At 34.2% G+C, this 20,011-nt stretch overlaps 1 protein-coding gene across 1 annotated transcript in view; it reads right to left on the reverse strand.

The window, feature by feature from the left end:
- Window positions 1-20,011, reverse strand: part of CASQ2 (calsequestrin 2) — a 101,403-nt gene that overhangs the window by 61,724 nt on the left and 19,668 nt on the right. Inside the window, exon 2 of the mRNA XM_074263160.1 lies at window positions 1,100-1,184. Coding sequence (XP_074119261.1) covers window positions 1,100-1,184 — 85 coding nt within the window. The remainder of the gene's footprint in view (window positions 1-1,099; window positions 1,185-20,011) is intronic.

The raw sequence follows: 20,011 nt of genomic DNA on the forward strand, positions 1-20,011 counted from the left end.
ACTGTGATAGCTTAGGCTGAAAATCCAATAACTTCACAATGCCATCTTTAGAAGAGGCCCTAATCCTACCCTTCCTTGAAAGATCTAGCCAAGAGGCCAAGAAGAACATAAGATGGATTTGAAAGCTGATTTTGCAGTCTGTCCTGGGGAACACCCAAAAAAGAGTTCATATTTCAGTATATATTTCTCCATATACTCAGACCTTTGCTGTTACCAAGCAAGGAGGAGTGTTTGTTTTATGGGAACTTTCCAGGGGTATGCAGAAGTCAGCTTGTACAAGTTGTAATTGATTCATAAGAACCAATTTTTCAATTTTCAATGTATTTATACTTTAAAAATAGGTAACTGCTACAAGTCCAAGATTGATTTATTGTTTTGCTGATTGTCTAAACATAAGAAAATAAGGAAGAAAATGAATAATGATAATTGAACTTAAAAGTTAATCACACATGTTATTTATTTTTGGAAAGCTGGTTGTTACATATTTACTAGCACACTCCTGAATCCATCTGGGATGTCAGAAGTCTGTATATAGCTGAAAAATGACATTGTAGGCATTGAGGTAGGAGAACATATATCTCTCTGGATTTGGAAACAGGAAATCCTAGGTTTGAACCTTACCTCTGATACTTTATATTGATTAACCATATTTCTTAATTTCAATTTCCTTACCTGTAAAATGAAGATATTAATACTTGCAATGATGCTTCCTAAGATTGTTGTAAGGATCAAATGTGATAGTATAGGCAAAATTGAAAACAATAAAGTTGTATATAAATGTTAGCTATTATTAAATGAGTTAAACTCTCAAATGCTATTATTGTTTATGCTTATAGTTTATGGCTATGTTATGCCTAAAGTTAATCAGACTTTTTCTTTCTATAACGTGGAGTTTTACATAATTTGTGATTATATTCATGATTATGACAAAAGCCATATTAACATCCATGACTGACTTTTCCCCCTTTTGTAAAAAAGAGTACCAAAATTATATTTTGATATATTTTGTTATAAGTGGTCAGATTATCATATGGAAAAAAAATTGCAAATGTTCAGTGACTTGTCTGTCCCTTCTGTGTCTTCTGAAAATCACACTTACCTAGCTTTTTGGCAAGCTTGGCTTCTTTCTTGGAGTCCACCATGGCAAAGCCTATATCTTTGTGTTCCAGGACCTGGGCTGCCAACTGAAGGAAATAGAAAGATGAGGACAAATTAAAACAACTCTGAGATATGCGCCTCCTACTCAAAAAATATCCAGAGATGAAAATAGTCCAGTTTGGAATGGTTGGAGGATATTAGTGTGCTAGTGGACCATGGGTGGAGCTGCAAATTGGTCCCAGCTTTCCACAAAATAATTTGTAATTCTGTGGGAAAAACTGTTATTTAAACTGTTCAGACATTCTGACCCAGAGATTGCTGAGCATATACTCCAAGGAGGTTTATTATACACAGAAAAAAAAACTCCATGTATTTATAGAAATACTTTTTTGTGTTAGTGAGAAAAATGATGTTTCCCCTTATATTAATAACCAACTAATATTGGGTGGAAGGGAATCCATGTTTTTTTTTTTCCTTTTTGTTTGTTCATTTAAAGTCCAAAAATTTACCCCATTTAGATCATCTTATATAATGGAATTCATATCACATCAACATTCATTTTTCACTGACTACATGGGAGATCCTTTTGTATAAATTTCCCAAGTAGAAGTGGTCTGATTCGCTATAGGTCTTTGCCCATGAGTGACATGATCGAAGTCACTTAGCCAGTCTTTCATTAGAATAGGCCCACCTCTAATTATAATATTCATTCTCTCACTAATTGTTAACTAATCAGATTTTATTTCTACCTGTTAGGAATACCCACTCATCCAAGGATATATAAGTATTGATTGGCCTCCATGATTCATCTTTGGTTATGAGAGAAAGCCAAATGACTATTTTGTTAATTATCTGTTATCTATAAATTATATATATATATATATATATGTATATATATATATAAAAACATAAATAAATAAAATTATTAAACACATAGAAACTATTTCCCTCAAACTTTTTTATATGTCACAGAAGCAAAACAATTGGAAATCAAATGAGTACCCATTGATTTGGAAATGACTGAAACAATTATTCTGCATAAAATATTAGGATGCATTCAAAGAATTTAGAGAAATATGAGAAGAAATATGATATAAAACAAAGTGACAGGAGCAGTAAAACAATATACAAGATAAACAATATGCAAGATAAACATTATTGAAGTGAACATTAAAATGAAACTATATCTATGTAATTGTAGTCATCCATCTTGGTCCAGAAGGAGAAATGAGGCACATTGAGGTAATGGAGTATAAAAAAACAGGTCACTGTATTTGAATTAAGGAAGATCCTGGTTCAAATGCTACATGATCCTCAGAAAGTCACTTATGTCTCTATGCCCTAGTTTCCTCATCTGTAAAATAAAGGGGTTGTACTTAATGGTTTCTAAGGAGCCTTTCAGCTCCAAATCAATGATCCTATGAGGAAATTAATCTTCCTTTTTTCCTTGGAGAGGTAGGAGACTAGGTGCAGAATGTTTCATACATCATCAGATATGCCTCCTGCATCAATTGGTTTTGCTTGACTGTTTTTAATTACTAATAAATAAGAAGAGGCTGTCTCTGTTCTGAGTTTGGGGTAGTAGGCTTAAACTAGGGGAAAAACTGATTTTAAAAAAACCAGGACAGCTTTTTTCCCCCACAACACACAAAAATATGAGAATAAATGGGCTAAAAGCAAAAAGAAGATAACCAGTAGATAGGTGTCAAGAGGTACAACCACTTGAGAATTATATTTAGCATAGTGCCTAGGATATAGTAAGCTCTTAATAAATGTTGATTCATTAATAATATTTGGACCCATCTTGGGCAATAATACATGAATCCTGATATATATTCCCAAATTTTGTAGTTTACTTCATTGTAGAACTTCTTGAATTTTCACTGTGGTGATGGTGGTGGTGGTGGTGAAATAAACACAGGGCTTGGAGTTGGAGTACATGAAAAGGAATGGTTAGAAATGACAAAAATCATATCATCACTCATGGTTGATTTTTTTTTTTAATAATATGGGGTATACTGTCTAACTTGTATTGGTAAATGGTGTTGCTGTTCACTTATTAAATTTAATCCTATTTTTGACTGGACACATCTTTGATTAAGCAAGTTTATTTTGACTCACATTCTTATTTTTCTCTGTTAGCCATCTTATCCATCTAAGAGCCATTACAAATTTGATCAAAATATACCCTATGTTTTGCCCAAGTCTTTAAGAAATATATTATATGATACTAGGTTGAGGCTTGGTTCCTGTAAGATGTGAGAATGTTTTTTTTTTTTTAACTTTAAAATCCTATAAAAATGAATTACTATTAATTATGATTACTTTCATTCAGCAGACCTCTCTGTTCATAGGGTTGTCATTGTTCAGTCATTTTCAATTGTGTCCTATTCTTTGTGACCCCTTTTGGAATTTTCTTGGCAAAGATAATGGAGTAGTCTGCCATTTACTTCTCTAGCTTGTTTTAATAGATGAGGAAACTGAAGTAAACAGGGTTAAGTGACTTGTCCACAGTCACATAGCTAGTAAGTGTCTGAGGTGATATTTGAACCCAAGAAAATGAGTCTTTTTAGCTCTAGCCCTGGCACTCTATCTTGCCCACCTTGCTGTCCCACTACAGTGCATATTTAAATATGTGCAAAAACTAAGATAAAGTTCATGTTCTATGCATATAAATGTACCATAGTCTTCTGAATTATTTCACCCATATTCATATATCAGGTTATTATTATTGTTTCATCCCATTTGTATTTTGGCAGTTTCTCATTTTGCCAGAAACAACCAATTATTCTCCTTTGCCATAGATGGATAGATAAAATCACCAGATGACAGATAAATCAGAGAATTCAGTTCTAGCTAAAATCTAACCCCACTGATTATTTGTTGGGATTTCAAAATTTTTCTCTCACTTCCCACCCTGCCTAGATCTAATGCCTTCCTACTACAGTTGAGTCATCAATCACTGTAGAGGGAGCAGTTCCCTCCCACAGGCTCAATTGCCACACTAATAAGGCAGGGCGACTTGAATTGTGAGGACATAAAGACCCCACCTGTTGCCAATAATTGAAGCATGTACCAGCCTCTCCCCACTCCTAGGGCCACCTGAAAGTAGCAGGTTCAAAAGTAAATAGACCAATACATAATTAAAGCACAAGTAATGACTAGGGCTTCTTTGTAAATGCTACAAGATTTTCTGTTATTTGACTATTATTGTTGTTATGGAGATGGTTGGCTCTGCAATAGGAAAGGGAGAAGGAACCAGGTGAGAGTTCTTTGTTGTGCTCCGAGAATCAGCACAATTCCTCAAACATAGATGACAAGCTGTTGAATTTGTTCCACCTTTTTGCCCCATGCCTATGTACAACCGTTCACTATCCTCTGATAGAGACAAATAGAAACACGGTCTGATTATCCTTTCAGACTCATCTGTCCTTCCCTTATGTGTAATCTTTATACTAGGCAAGTTGACTGACCAGTTGTTCCCTGAGCTTGGCCTGTCATTGCTGCACTTTCACCATTGCTGCATTGGCCCAGAACAGAGATCCATCAAAAAAGGATGGGAATTCTCTTGACTGTGTATTCAGGTATGAATTGTGAGTGCACCTTTATGTGTTGGATGATAATCCAAGCAATGATGATAATTGATCATGCTTTAAAATTAGAAAAAAAAATCTCCTCCATTCTTCTCATTTCAGAGATGAGACTGATGGCACATGATGGACTTCCCCAAGTTAATACAAGTAGTAAGTGGCTAAGTTGGGATTTGACCCACTCTTTGGTCTAGGATTCTTTCCAAAGTGACTTCCAACAAGCCTGTTATAGATTCGCTATCTTGGTAATCTCAGTGTTTATATTCTTTCAAATGACCTTTTTATATAAATAGCACAAATATTATTGTATCTATTTACAGATAAGAAACTGAGATTCACTACATCTAACAATAACAATAGCATAATAACTAATGTTTATGTAACACTTACTATGTGCCAGACACCATAGCTATGAACTGTCAGAACTAGGATGCAGAGCCAAGTCTTCTGATTTCTAAAGCTTGTACTAACACTCCATCGCCCTTTTATACCATTTTGCAAATTCACATGCCTTTCACTGTCTCTGAAAAGAGGCAGTATGATTTAGTGGAAGGCTTACTGGATTTGGAAGTGAGAGAACTGAGTTCCAATTCTATCACTGTCATTCCCTGATTGAGTGACTATGGGCAAGTCATTTAAACTCTTTAGATGTGTTTCCTAACCTGTAAAATTAGGTGGTTGGCTTAGATGATCTCAAAGGTCCCTTTTAACTCCAACTCTGTGACACTAAGAACTTTTCAAAGGGAAGTTCAATGCAATTTTAGCAATTATTTACTAAGTTCTTATCATATTCAAGACACCATTGGTGATACAAAAATGAGCAAGACATGGTCCCTATTCTCTAAGTTCTCTAGGAATTTACAGTCCAGTAGGAGAGAGAAATCAAGTATAAAAGAAACTCTTCTACCAAAAAATGTCCAAGAAAGATGCAACCCACAAGAGGAAGGGACCATTTCTAAAGAGGCATGGGTAGGAACACAAATCAAGGAAGATGCCATTTGAGGTAGGTCTTGAAGAGTGGGTTGGGGAAAAAAGAGAAGTCATTATACCCCCAGCCTAATAATCACAATAAGAAATGAGATAGTGATAACTAGAGATAAATAAGACATAAATATTATTATTGCTATTGATATTAATATGACATCTCAAATCAGATTGAGACAAGAAATCCCATTACAATAAAGATTTTGATATAAAAAAATTCCATAACCCTAATAGGGGACCTGCTTATTTCAAACATATTTACCTTAAATGATCCTCTCTTAACCAAAGAATGTGAATAGTCCCTTTAGAACTGACTATATTGTGAAAGGAATTTTCATGTTGCATATCCATCAGGGAACCCAATGGCATAAAGAAAGAAACTGGGCCATGGGTTTGCCTTCTTCCACAGGAAAGGACCTCTTTTCCTTTCATCAGTGTTTTGCTCCCCCACAGAGCCAAGCACTTTGACTTTCATTCATTGAATCTTGTAAACGGGAGGGTTCAAGACATGATTGATTAGCTCAGACATGTGACTAGTTTTATAGCTGTATTTGCATTGCAAAGATCTGGGAAAGTAATTTAGTCTTGGGGTGGGGGTGGGGTGGGGAGAAGAGGAATCTTTATAGGAGAGACTAAAAACATGGTCAGAAAAGAAGTACCTAGAAAATTAACAAATATTTAACCTCAAAGATTTGTTGTATATTCATAGTAACACTTTTTAAAAGAATGAAATACTGAAAACAAAGTACACTTCAATCTTTGAGTGAAAGGCTAAACATATATATAAAAATAAGGGAATAAGAAATGAATATACTACTTGACATTAATATGAAGAATTCAGAGAAATATAGGAAGACTTAAATGAATTAATGAAAGCCTACAATAACCAAGAAAAAGTCTATACAATGGCTAGAACAATATAAATAAAAAGACATCCCTTCCCTCAAAGCCCCACAACCCAATCAATAATTTTGATGCATGATATTTGCAAACAAGAAATTTGGTCCTGAAGACAAATTTTTAAAATGTACTTCCCTCTGTGTTATTTGTTGTTGTTGTTGTTTTTCAGAAGGGGAGAGATACAAAAGGTAGAACATTGTCAGTTTCGGTTAATGTGTTGGCTAATTTTGCAGAGGGACAAAGAAATGGCCAACTACTCCAGTGTCTTTGCCAAGAAAACTCCAGATGGGGTCACAAAGATTTGGATACGACTGAAAAATAACTGAAGAAAACCAACAAATTTTACAGAATGGCTTCCCCTCTTCCCCACTTATTTTTGTTTGTTGAGGCAATTGGAGTTAAGTGACTTGTCCAGGGACATACGGGTAGGAATTGTTAAATATCTGAGGTCAAATTTGAACTCAGGTCCTCCTGACTTCAGGGCTGGTACTCTATCCACTGCACTACCTAGCTGCCCCTCTCTTTTAATTTTTGACACAAAGTTTGGCTCATAAGAGTAAAGAGTGGGGACCAAATATATTCATACTCTTCTAGAGATAGTAAAGGATCTTCAAGTTCATCTAGTCCAGCTTTCTTATTTTACAGCTTGAGAAACTGAAAATTATTGAATATTTAAGGACTTGGGCCCAAGAGCACACAAGAAATAAGCATCAGATGTAGCATATGAACCCCTCTGACTTCACAGCTCATGCTATTTCCAGTTTAAAGGAGGAAACCAAAGCCCAGATCTCTAAGCAACTTATTTAGCCAGTAAATGTTGGATGTGGGGTTTGATTCCAAACTTTCCTAGATGTTGAAACTAGTATGCTCTCTGCCACATTCAGTTATTAGTCCTGTCTTGCTTGAAATCACAAAATACATAGCCAGAGGGTAAGTATGGGGAGAGTTAAATTTGTTCCTTATCTGTGATAGAATCTGGCCTGCCTTCAGTAGTCATCATATCACTGATTCATAAGTGGGCAGGTAAATGTTTAACAACTGGCTCTCCCCTAAAAATGGACTCATGACACACTTTTTTTTTTCTTTAAGAGGATTATTATATTGTTATCATCATCATCATTATTTTACAAAATAGAGACCTTTATTAAAAGAACATAACATGCTTAAAATATTTTAAAGACATATAATTTTAATTGAATTACTTTACCTTAATTCTTAATTGGTTTTTTATTTTTAATCTAGGGAATAAAACAAGCATTCCCTTAACATAGTATCCAGTTTAATTGACATTATTTCTATTTTCTCCTTCACTTTCTTAAGTCTAGAAATTAACACAACAATAAATCAAGTCTTGATTTATAGGATTTACCAATTTCCCAAGTGTAAACACTCATATTGAAAATTTACCAATTAGCTCTTGTGAGCTCTCAAACATGATCTTGATGGATCTCTAGGAACTCTTTGATTTCATATTTCATCTGAGTAACAGGACATCCTTGACTTTCTAGTATCAAACATTTTTTACCTACCAGATTCAGCTTCAACATATCTTAGTGCAACTTGAAAATACATAAGACTCTGTCCTTCCCCTCATGGTGGAGTAAATCCATATGAACTACCATTTGCAAGTTATTGATTAACCATTCATAGATACAGTTTCAAAAAGTGAAACTATAATATTCACTAAAACTTCAGTAATTTCAGAATGAGCAAGTTTCTGATCTGTTTGAAATATATAAAGATCTGAATTACATTCAATCTTGAGAGAAATTTCATTTCCAACTAAACTAAACTAAAATTAAAGTGGAAGAGGGTTGCAAGGGGATTCTTCTTAGGCCTTCTTAAGTAAATAGATAATAATGTTTTTTTTAATTCACAAAATTACAGACTCTTGGCATTGGAAGTCTGGATGGTCCAGAATTAGAATGCTACAATGTACCCAACAAATGGTGTCATCTTTACTTGAGGTCTCCTAGTGTAGTAGAATCACACAATTGTTCATTCATTATTCTTGAAGAGAAACAATGTTTTCAGGAGGGTAATTTCCTGAGTAGAGGGTGAATTGAATTTAAATGAGACAGAGTTCTCTACCAGAGTCATTTGGGGTCCTGTAGGAAATCTGGAGGATGGGAGATGGCCTCAGGGAAACCCATTACTTCATTAGGGAATACCTTTCACTTTTGGATAGCTTTCATTGTAATGAAAATTTTACTTAAGTTTTTTTCTCTTTGAAATGTCAATCTGTTTTCCCTGGTTCTACTCTTTGGGAAACAATAGAACTAGATTTGGAGTTTCTTCCCATTATAACCCTTTAACTGCTTGGAGATGGCTAAAGTACTACAACTTTTCCATATAGGGATCTCTTATTCATTCTCTAGATCCTTCTTCATGGTATGCTTAGAGAGGCAGTTTCTTACAATTAAGAGAGTGCTGAATTTGGAGTCAAGAACCTGAGTTTAAATATTGGATCTATCAATTACTATGTGACCTTGGGATTAAGACTATAAAATCCAAGATTTAGAAATGAAAGAAACCTTGGAGGCCATCCAACTCAACCCAATTATTTTTATAGATGAGGGCACTGAGGCTGAGAGAGTTAATTAATAACAGCAATAAGATTAACTGGCACTTTAAGGTTTTCAAAATGCTTTGTAAATATCTCATTTTATCCTCACAACAATTCTGGGACACTTTTTTTCCTTTATTTTTCTTTTTACATATTAGGAAATTGAGAAGAACAAAGATGGTGCGTGACTTGTTCAGAATCACATAGAGTGTGTCAAGGATGGATCTAGGTTCCACATCTGGTTCCTGGCATATACATATAATGCACACACACACACACACACACACACACAAACATATATGCATATACACACTTATAATATATACACACATATTGTATTCATATATGTATTCATAGGTATATATAGATTTATGTGTGCATGTGTTTGAGCACATATGTGTATGTGTATATTATGTATTTGTATATGTATGTGTGTATATATGTATGTGTGTTTATTATATATGTGTGTGTGTATTAGGAATTAAAAGGAATTTTGGATTGTAACTCAGATAAAAGTTTAGAAGGAGCAGCCCAGATCAGAATCAAGAGGAAAAGAATTCAAAAGACTGCTGGCTCCTTAGGGTCCCATAACAAAAGAGTTAATTACAGCATGAAAATTCATATATAACCCCAAACTGGGAGTCTCTCTCCCTAGAATAAAAAGGCTACTTGTAGCATATGGCCAGCTGATGGCAGCAAAGAGCAGTAGAAATAATATTAAAGACTTGAAGACCACAGCCAAAAGGATCATTTTAGTGAAAAAAAGTCAGATTGCAGCTGACAATCAACAGATGACAACGGAGAGTAACAATATAGGCAAAATGTGCCTCACAAAAAAAAAAAAAGACCAATCACAGATATTCCCAAGATTAGGAGCAAGATTAAGTACACAATCCCAAAATTTCCCCCAAAAACCCACCTTAGTCTATGATCCTTTCCTATTCTAAATCCCACCAATTGGGGTTCTGTTTTACTCAGAGGCTTTAACTTCAAACTCTAGTGGTCTTATTCACTGAAGTAAATACCACCAATTAAAACTTCCACCCTCCCAACCCCACCCCACTCCCAGTCCCGCACTGAAACATCACATGCCGTTTTTCCAGCTATACATAGCCCAAAGTCTAATTTGAGGGTGGTTAAAAGTGACAGAAGATTACTGAAGATAAATGTCAGTTCATTTGAACTTGCTTTGCTCTCATTTCTGAGGAGGACAAGCAATTGTTGTATTGTTTGACAAGTTGCCAAGCACCATGAGAGACTGAGGGGTTGAAGCAGTCACTTGGCTCATGGCTTACACAGGAAGGAAGGGCAGGAACACAGCCAGGATATTTTTAATGACTAGAGTAAGGGACATTTAATTGGAACAAAAGATCAGGGTGACATTCCCCATTGTATCCCCCACTTTTCATTTTGAAGTTGCTAGGATTCATATAGAAGCCCCTCTGCCTTCCTTTACCCAAATATCTACTTCTTTTTCCCTTCCAAACACACAACTCCCTATGGAAAAGGGGGCATAGGAGCCTGTCCTATTCTCAAAGGTGGAATCCTGGCCATGTGTGATAGCAACTTTCCTTCCTATCTGTGCCCCAGCTTAGTCCAATATGACTGTGATAAGTTGTTGCCAAAGGGTGTGGTGGGGAGGACTTATGTGGTGCAGCTGTTGGTGAGAAATCAGTGAGTCCACAAAGGCTGGGCATCTCTGGAGCTATGTGGAGGGGTCAGAGGGGAGAGGGAGCAGATTACTGTACTTGCTGTTCTCAGTCCCTGAATATGTTTGAGGTATAGTCCTTTGTTGCTAAGTTGGAGGAAGGGGGTGCAGACACAACTCAATGAATCCACCTAAATACCACCTAAGCAGAGTACTGGATTTGGGGTCAGGAATAGCTGATTTCAGATCTTGTCTTATATTTATTATCTGTGTGACTCTGGGAAAATACTTAATCTCCCTGTTTGTCAAATGGAGAATAATAATAGCAGCTAACTCACAGGGTTGCTATGAGGGACAAATGAAAAAACATAAGAGACGAGACTTCTAAACCTTAAGGCACTACACAAATGCTTACCTATTATTATTTTCTGTTATTTTATATCTTCCTTTAGAATTTGTTGAAATGGGCAACTACAAACCCACTTGTTATCTTTTTACAACTCATGCCTTTCTACTTTGAAATTTAATTTCTTTCCTACCATTCTAATCGAATATAATAAATATATATGAAGTGCCTACTACATGCCAACTATTGTGCTAAGCTTTGAGGATACAATTAATATAAACAGTGTCTGCTCTCAAGAAACTTATAGTCTGATAGGGAAAGACAATTCCAGGCAAATATATCTGTTATCATTTTTACTATGTGGCCTCTCCCTTTTTGACCTTGATGAGAGACAAATGACTCATGACATGTGACAACATAGGGTAGGGGGAAAAGAAGCACATTTGCAGAGTACATCAAAGATTTCAGTGCTATATAAGGGTGAATTATTATCATAAAAGAATGGTTGTACCTTTGATATGAGTAGAAAAATAAGGAAGAAGAGCTGGTTGGGAAAGAAAGCAAATGAGTGAGGGTTTTTCCGGATTGATTCCACCTTCCCTACCCAGAGAGCCATTTCTCACAACAAACAAGTGCTCTTCTTTTCTTTGTTTTTTAAAGCAAGTAAACAAAACAAAGCAGATCAGCAAAATTAACCACATTCATAGCTTTGAGATGTTAAAAGAACCTGAAGAAAGCCTCCTCCAGTGTGTTGATCAAATCCCTTATGGAGTATTTAGAGAAGAATGGGGAGGAGAATCACACAAATGAAATGATTAAAATATAAGTAACAAAGGGCTGAAACAGGACATAGACCTAGGTCTCTTAATTCTAAACACATCACTCTTTCTCTTTTCTACATTTCTTCTCCAAGTCATGTTACCTAAAACCTTTAGATTCTCTTTTTACTCCTTTCCATCATAGTCAATTTAGCTATATTTGCATCCCTGTATAGAAGATGATAGTTATAACTCCTAAGAACTCTGTTATTATTAGGACTGTTAGAAAAAAAAATACATAAACAGAAGACACCTGTAGGAGTTGATTCTGATGGGATGACATCCAAAAAAAAAAAAAATTAAGGGTTAAGAAAGAGGAATGCACTGAGAGAAGAAGGGAGGGGGAGGTGAAATTGAGTAAATGATCTCAGATTAAAGAGGCATGAAAGAGTTCATTGAGGGAAGATAGGAGGATGGGCAATGTTTGAACCTTACTCTCATCAGAATTAACTCAAAGAGGGAATAGCATCCATGTTCAATTGGTTATAAAAATCTATCTACATACATAGTTAGTAATCATGTATGCTTTGAGACAAAATAAAAGCAAAAATAGATGTAATTTTAAAAGATAAGCAAGGAAACTTTGTTAGAAGGTACAATAGACAATGAAGTACTTTCAATACTAAACATATGTGAACTAAATAATAGAGCATCCAAATTCTTAAAGGAAAAAATTAATGAGTTACTGGAGGAAATCCATAGTAAAACTATACTAATGGGAACCTCAACTTCCCCTTGTCAGAACTAGATAAATGTACCTAAAAACAAATAAGAGAGAAGTAAAGGGGATTAATATAATCTGAGAAAAGTACTATATGATAAACCTCTGAAGAAAATGGAGTGGCAATAGAAAGGAATATACCTTTTTTTTTTTTTCAGTGATAAGGGACATAAAAAATTGACTATGTATTAGGGCATAAAAGTCTCATATTCAAATGCAGAAAAGCAGAAATATTAAATTTATCCTTTCCAATAAAAGGATTGGAATCCTTTTATCCTAATAATGGATGCAATAAAAATTTCATTCAATAAAGAGCTATGGAAACATGGTAAGTTGCTGGCTGTGGGCACTTGCAAGAGGGGGGCACTCTCATTTTTGGGTTCCTGCTCAGAGGGTAGACTTGAAGTAAAACTAGAAGCACCATCCCCCCACTCCAAAATTAGAGATGTTTATACTAATACCTTTTATTTAAAAAAAAATGAACTAACTAAGAAAAAAGAACCCAAATATAGAAACAGGAAAAATTAGGGTTAATCTTTGGAGAAAGACACTGAAGTAAAAAAAGATTCTACTCTCATGGGAAATGGTTCCCAGCCCAGAAAGAATTAGCATTGGACAAGGGAAGCCAATGACATTATGAGAAATGAAGAATAACAAAACAGATTATAAAGAATGAAAAAATAGAACAAAATGTAAAACATAAGAAAAATGACAGATCTGAAGATCAAGAAGAGAAAAGATAAGCATAATTAGATTGACTGAAAATTGTGACCAGAAAAAGAACCTTGACACCATAATGCAAGAAATAATCCAAAAAATTGTTTTGGAGTGATAGAACATTAGAGGAAAATAGAAATAGAAAAAATCCATTGATCACCACCTCAATGACATTCTTTGTGGAAAACATGTAGGTGTATTATTGCCAAATTTCAAAACCCCCAGATCAAAGAGAAAAAAGAATTCAAATAAGCTGGAGCTACAATTAGAATTATACAAGACTAGTCAACAGCCATAATAAAAAACTGCAGATCCTGGAATCATATCTACTGACAATCAAAAGAACTAGACCCATGAAGTTGAATGGATGCCCATCAATTGGAGAATGGCTGAATAAATTGTGGTATATGAATATTATGGAATATTATTGTTCTATAAGAATGACCAGATGGATGATTTCAGAGAGCTAAGTAAAATAAGAAGAATCAGGAAATCATTATACACGGAAACAACAAGGCTATACAATGATCATTTCTGATGGATGTGGCTCTATTCAACAAAGAGATGATTCAAACCAGTTCCAATTGTTCAGTAAAGAAGAGAAAAGCTACACCCAGAGAGAGAACTATGGGAAATGAGAGATTAGAGGGAAGAGAAGGGCTCATAGTTATGAAAACCTATTCACATTAGTAATGGAATAAATAGACAACACAACATATATAGCACCCTTCAAAATCTATAAAGAAACAATAGGAGAGGGAGGGATGGGGGAAGCAAAGGGTGAGAGAAGAAGAAAAGGGAGAGATCCATGGATGGAGGGAGATTAAGTAATACTAAGGCAAATTAAGGAACAGAATGAAGACAAAAGGAGTCAGCAGAGATAGAAAAGATGTGGGGGGGGGGAGGAGAGCAGTGTGTGTATGTATGTATGTGTGTATATGTGTGTGTATATATCCACATATATATATAGATAGATAGATAGATAGATAGATAGATAGATAGATAAGTCTATCTTTTCTTAACTATAGCCTGAGGTGTGGAACTTGAAAGGGGGAAAAAGAATAAAGTAAAAAAGGTATGCAGCAGAGAACAATAAAAATTTACAAGGAAGTAAAGATGGACATTCATGAATGTAATTTCTTCTACTAATCTATATGTATATATATATCTATATCTAACAATATAATATATATAATATCATATATATCTAACAATATAAGTTAAATGGATAAATATTTATAAAAATATAAATTTCCCAAATTAAGAGCAGGAGAAGTAGAATACTTAAATAACCCTTTCTTAGAAAAAGAAATTGAGCCAACCATCAATGAGCTCCCTAAGGAAAACAAAATCACCAGATTGGTGATGAGAATTCTACCAAACATTTAAAGAATAATTATTTCCACTACTTTATAAACTCTTTGAAAAAATTGATGAAAAAGTGTCACCAAAATCCTATTACAAAACAAACATTCTGTTGATGTTTAAACCAGAAAGAGCAAAAACAGAAAAAGAACATTATCAATCAGTTTTCTCAGTGAATATCAACACAAAATTTTAAATAAAATACTAGTAAGGAGCAATAGATGACTAATATGATCAAATGGGATTTATATCAGGAATGCAGGGCTGATTCACTATTAAAAAAAAACTATCAGCATAATTGGCCATATCCATGACAAAACCAATAAAGATAATATTATTGTGTCAATAGATATGGAAAATTTTTTTGACAAGACACAGTTATCATTCCTACTAAAAATATTGGAAAGCATTGGAATCAATGGAGCTTTTCTTATAATGATAAGTAATATCTATCTAAATTCATCAGTAAACAGTATCTGTAATGGGGATAATCTAAAAGTCTTCTCAGTAAGATCAGGGGTGAAGGAATGATGTCTGTTACCATCACTCTATTCAAATATTGTAGTAGAAAGTCTAGCTATAGCAATAAGAAAAGAAACAGAAAGGGAAAGAATTAGCATAAGCAAGGAGAAAATAAAACAATCCCTTTTTGAAGATCATACTATACTAAAAAGCTAGATGAGATAATAATTTATAAATGAAATTTAGCAGTTTCAGGATATAAAACAAACCCACATAAATCATCTGCATTTCTATACATTACCAATAAAGTCCAACAGTAAAAGATAGAAAAATTCCCTTTAAAATAACTAGAGACATTGCAAAATACTTGGGAGTCTACTTGCCAAGGCAAAATCAAGGGACTAAATGAACGCAATTACAAAATACTCTTCACACAAATAAAAATCAGATCTAAACAATTGAAGAAACATTGATTGCTCATGGATAGGCTGAACCAATATAAGAAAATTACAATTCTACTTGACATGATACATGAAGTACATTATGTCATATCAATCAAACTACCAATAATTATTTTATAAAATAAAAAAATAATAACAAAAATAATCTGGAAGAATAGAAGTTCAATAATATTAAGGAAATCACTGGAAAAAATGTAAAGAAAGATGACTTAGATGTACTAGATTTCAAATTTTATCATAAAATAGTAATCATCAAAACAATTTGGTATTAGCTAAGAAACAGAGTGATGGAATAGACTCATGACACAATGTTGTCATTCAGTTCCTTCGCAGTCATGTCCAACTCTTCATGACTCCATTTGGAATTTTCTTGGTTAAGATACAAAGTGGTTTGTCATTCCTTCTCCAGCTCATTTTACAGATAAAGAAACTGAGGCAAACACAGTTTAGTGACCAAGTCTGACATTCTTAGCCACTGTACATGTTACAGAGTAGTAAATGACCATACTAACCTAGTGTTTGATGAACTGAAATATTCAAGCTTCTGGGACAAGAACACACTATTTGAAAAAACCTGCTAGAAAAAACTAGAAAGCAGTTTGGCAGAAACTAAGTATAGACAAACATCTCTCAGACCAATTTAAGGTCAAAATGAGTATATGATTTAGACATAAAAGATGATTTTATAGATAAATTAGGGGAGTATGAAATAGTTTACCTGTCAGATCTATGGATAAAGGAAGAATTTATGATCAAACAAGATATAAAGGGCATTATAGTAAGTAAAATAGATTAATTTTGATTACATTCGGTTAAAAGGGATTTCCCAAACAAAGCCAATGCAATTAAGATTAGAAAAGAGCAGAAAATGGGCGGGGGGGTAATCTTTACAACAAATTTCTCAGATATATAGAGAACTAAGTCAAATTTATCAGAATATATGCCATTTCTTTATTGATAAAATGGTCAAAGGACATGAACAGACAGTTTTCACACAGTTATGAAAAAATGTTCCAAATCACTACTGTTTAGAGAAGCCCAATTGAAGAAACTTTGAGATACTATCTCCCAATACTCCGATTGCCTAACATAACAAAAAAGTAAGATGACAAATGTTTTTTTTTTTTAAATAAATCCTCATAAATAATTTATTTCAGTAAAGATAAAACAAGTTTATGTGAACCTATGGCATTTATGTGTATATATGTATGTATGTATATGCTATCAAAAACATCCAGCAGGAAGAGTTTCAGGAATTAAAGTCAAAATAACCATAGAGAATATAAAAATGGGAATCTTTATGCCAAGACACATGTAGTAACTATAAGAACATAATGTAAAAAATTTTGACTTGTACAAATTAAAACATATTTAAACAATTGATGAAATGTTCATTATTTTCAGATAGGCTGAGCTAATATAATAAAGATTCTAATATTATCTAAATTAATTTTCTTAATCCATTTTCTACCCAACTACAAAAAAATTATGTTCTGAAGCTAGAAAAATAATAACAAAATACATATGGAGGAAAAGAAAGGTTAAGGATCTCAAGGGAAATTTTTAAAAGTAGAAATGATGGGGTCTAGCAGTGCCAAATTTCAAACTATAAAATGAAGCACTGATCAGTAAGATGACAAATGTTGGAGATGTGGGGAAATAGGGACACTAATGCATTGTTGGTGGAGTTGTGAACTGATCCAATTATTGTGGAGAACAATTTGGAACTATGCTGAAAAAGCTACAAAAATGTGCTACCTTTTAATCCAGCAGTAGCACTACTAAACAAGTAACTACTAAGTTAAAAGGAGTCATCAGAGAGAGAAGGCATGGGTGGGGTTGGTTATGTTGGGATGATCTCTATAAAATAAATATATAAAGGTATGAGAAAGCGTAAGAGAGGGATGCATTGGGGAAAAGGTGATTCCATTTCTGAGAAGAATGACCTGATAAGGAAGTTGCTGGTCGAGCTTTTAAAATTTTTATTACTCTAAGAAGGAAGCTCAGACTGGGACAAATATTAATTAAAATAATAATGCCTATATTATGGGCTTTTAGTAACTATTAGCCATTATGTTGGTTCAACATACTGAATAAACTTCTGGGACCTTTAACTCTAATCACATATACCATTTGGCTAATTGATTTTGGATCAATAAATTAATTTTTCTTAGTCTCAGTTTTCTCATCTGTAAAATAGGGTAATATTATCTTTTAGTACTATGCCTAAACACTTCCAGTGAGATCTTCTTTAATACCCACTATCTTTAAAGTAAGCCTATTTTACCCTTGGATAGCACCAATTATCAGGACACTTTATTGACATTGTCTAAATTTATATCTCCTCTTCTCTCCTTGTTTGTTCTAGTTCTGTCTTTGGGGACAAATAGAATAAGACTAATCTCCTTTCCATAGACTGGTCTTTTAAAATATTTTAAAACATCAATAATCTCCCTTGAGTTTTTTTTTTTCTTTTAGACTAAACATCCCTCTTTCCTTCAGTTAATCTTTATATAATGCTCTTTCCCATTTTAATGTCCTATTCCAGTCATTCTCCATCAATGTATTTTCTAAAATGTGGTGTTCAGGACTGATCACATTATTCTACATATTCTCTAAGCAGGAAACAGTACAGGATTGAATTTCTACCTTCTAATTCCTGAAAACTACACCTCTCATGTGGATTGCTAGAAAATTATCTTCTTTCCAATCCCCACTACTGACTTATATTGAATATTATTAATATGTCATTATTTTTCAGATTGCCGAATTGCTAACCATTCCTCTTCAATCTTATACTTGAGAAGATGCTTTTTAAAAACTCGTTTAAGACTATCACTATTAAATTTCATCTCAGTCATATAGCCCAACAATGATTACTTCACATGGTTATTGATTGGGGAGATCTGTATCTGTCTCTCTCTTCTTTCTCTGTCTCTCTGTCTCTGTTTGTCTGTCTCTATCAGTTTGTCTGTCTGTCTGTCTCTGTCTTTCTCCCTCTCTCCCTTCCTTCCTTCCCCCTTCTGTTTCCCTGTCTGTCCTTCTGTATGTGTCTCTCTCTCTCTATCTCTCTCTCTTCTTTCTCTGTTTCTCTGTCTCTCTCTTTCTGTCTCTGTCTCTCTCCCTACCTTCCCTCTCTCTGTTTCAGTGTGTCTTTCTGTGTGTGTGTCTTCTTTCTCTCTCTTTGTCTCTTTCTCTGAATCTCAGTTTCTCTGTGTTTTCTTATTTTCTGGATATACATATATATATATATATATATATATATATATATACATATATATATATATATATATACATGTATAGATGTATGTTTATGTATAGATGTATGTATATCACTTTTTAAAGTTTTACTATCTATGACATTAATATTAACAATAAAATGATGGTTGGGAAGACTAATCTCTGATTTAGTGATTTATGTAGTGTCTCCTCTACAAAGAAATAAGCTTAGCCCCCAAACATACACCCCAATAGCTTTGAGACTGATGCCTAGTAGAGGGGAAGAGAAGACAAATCTCAGGTTAGATTGATTTTGGGGTACACCGCTTTGTGGCATAGATACTGACTCAGACATAGAGATACATGGAAATATGAACCATACAGCCATTCAAACTGATCAAAGCTCTAATCTTAGATTGAAAATAACTGATGATGTTTATGTTCAGGAACTCAGTAATCCTGGACTCTATTCTTGCTCTTATATTATATCTTTTATCTTGATAAATTATCTCTTTAAAATCCTGATGAAGAAACTTTTAAAGCAATATAATAGACAAAGGTAAAGAAATGTGAGGGGCTGGGGTGGGTAAGTGGATGGTCTGTACATACTCCTACTTAGTACTTTAAGGTCAACCATGTACATACCTTGCAAGAAATCTTTGAAGTGAGTTAGGTTAATATTTCCATCCCTATTTTTCATGGAGAGAAAGTCTCATAGAAGTCCTTAAAGTCACTAATTATGCTTGAAGGAGACAGGATTCAAAATGAGGTCTTCTGAAGTCCCAAGTCTACTGCTCTATATACTATACCAGTTGGTAGGGTGATCTGGGGATTAGGATGAGAGGAGATACAAGCTGGGAATTTCAGGATCCCCAGTCAGAGCAGGACTATTAGCAGTTGAAAGGGGGCAAGAAGAGTTTGTATGGCTCATTAAGAAATGAGTCAGATGGAAATAATCTTCTAGAACTGGTCCCCATCCTGCCAGAGGTCATTTCTTTATACATCCCCTACTCTATGATTGGTAATAGGTTTCCTTCTAATAACCAGATGCTTTTGCTGCTTCTTATTGGAAGAATGGATTGCATATAATGTTACTAAAGCTCAATAATATTAATG

This window comes from Sminthopsis crassicaudata, chromosome 4, assembly GCF_048593235.1.
Source record: "Sminthopsis crassicaudata isolate SCR6 chromosome 4, ASM4859323v1, whole genome shotgun sequence".
NCBI classification, from domain to species: domain Eukaryota; kingdom Metazoa; phylum Chordata; class Mammalia; order Dasyuromorphia; family Dasyuridae; genus Sminthopsis; species Sminthopsis crassicaudata.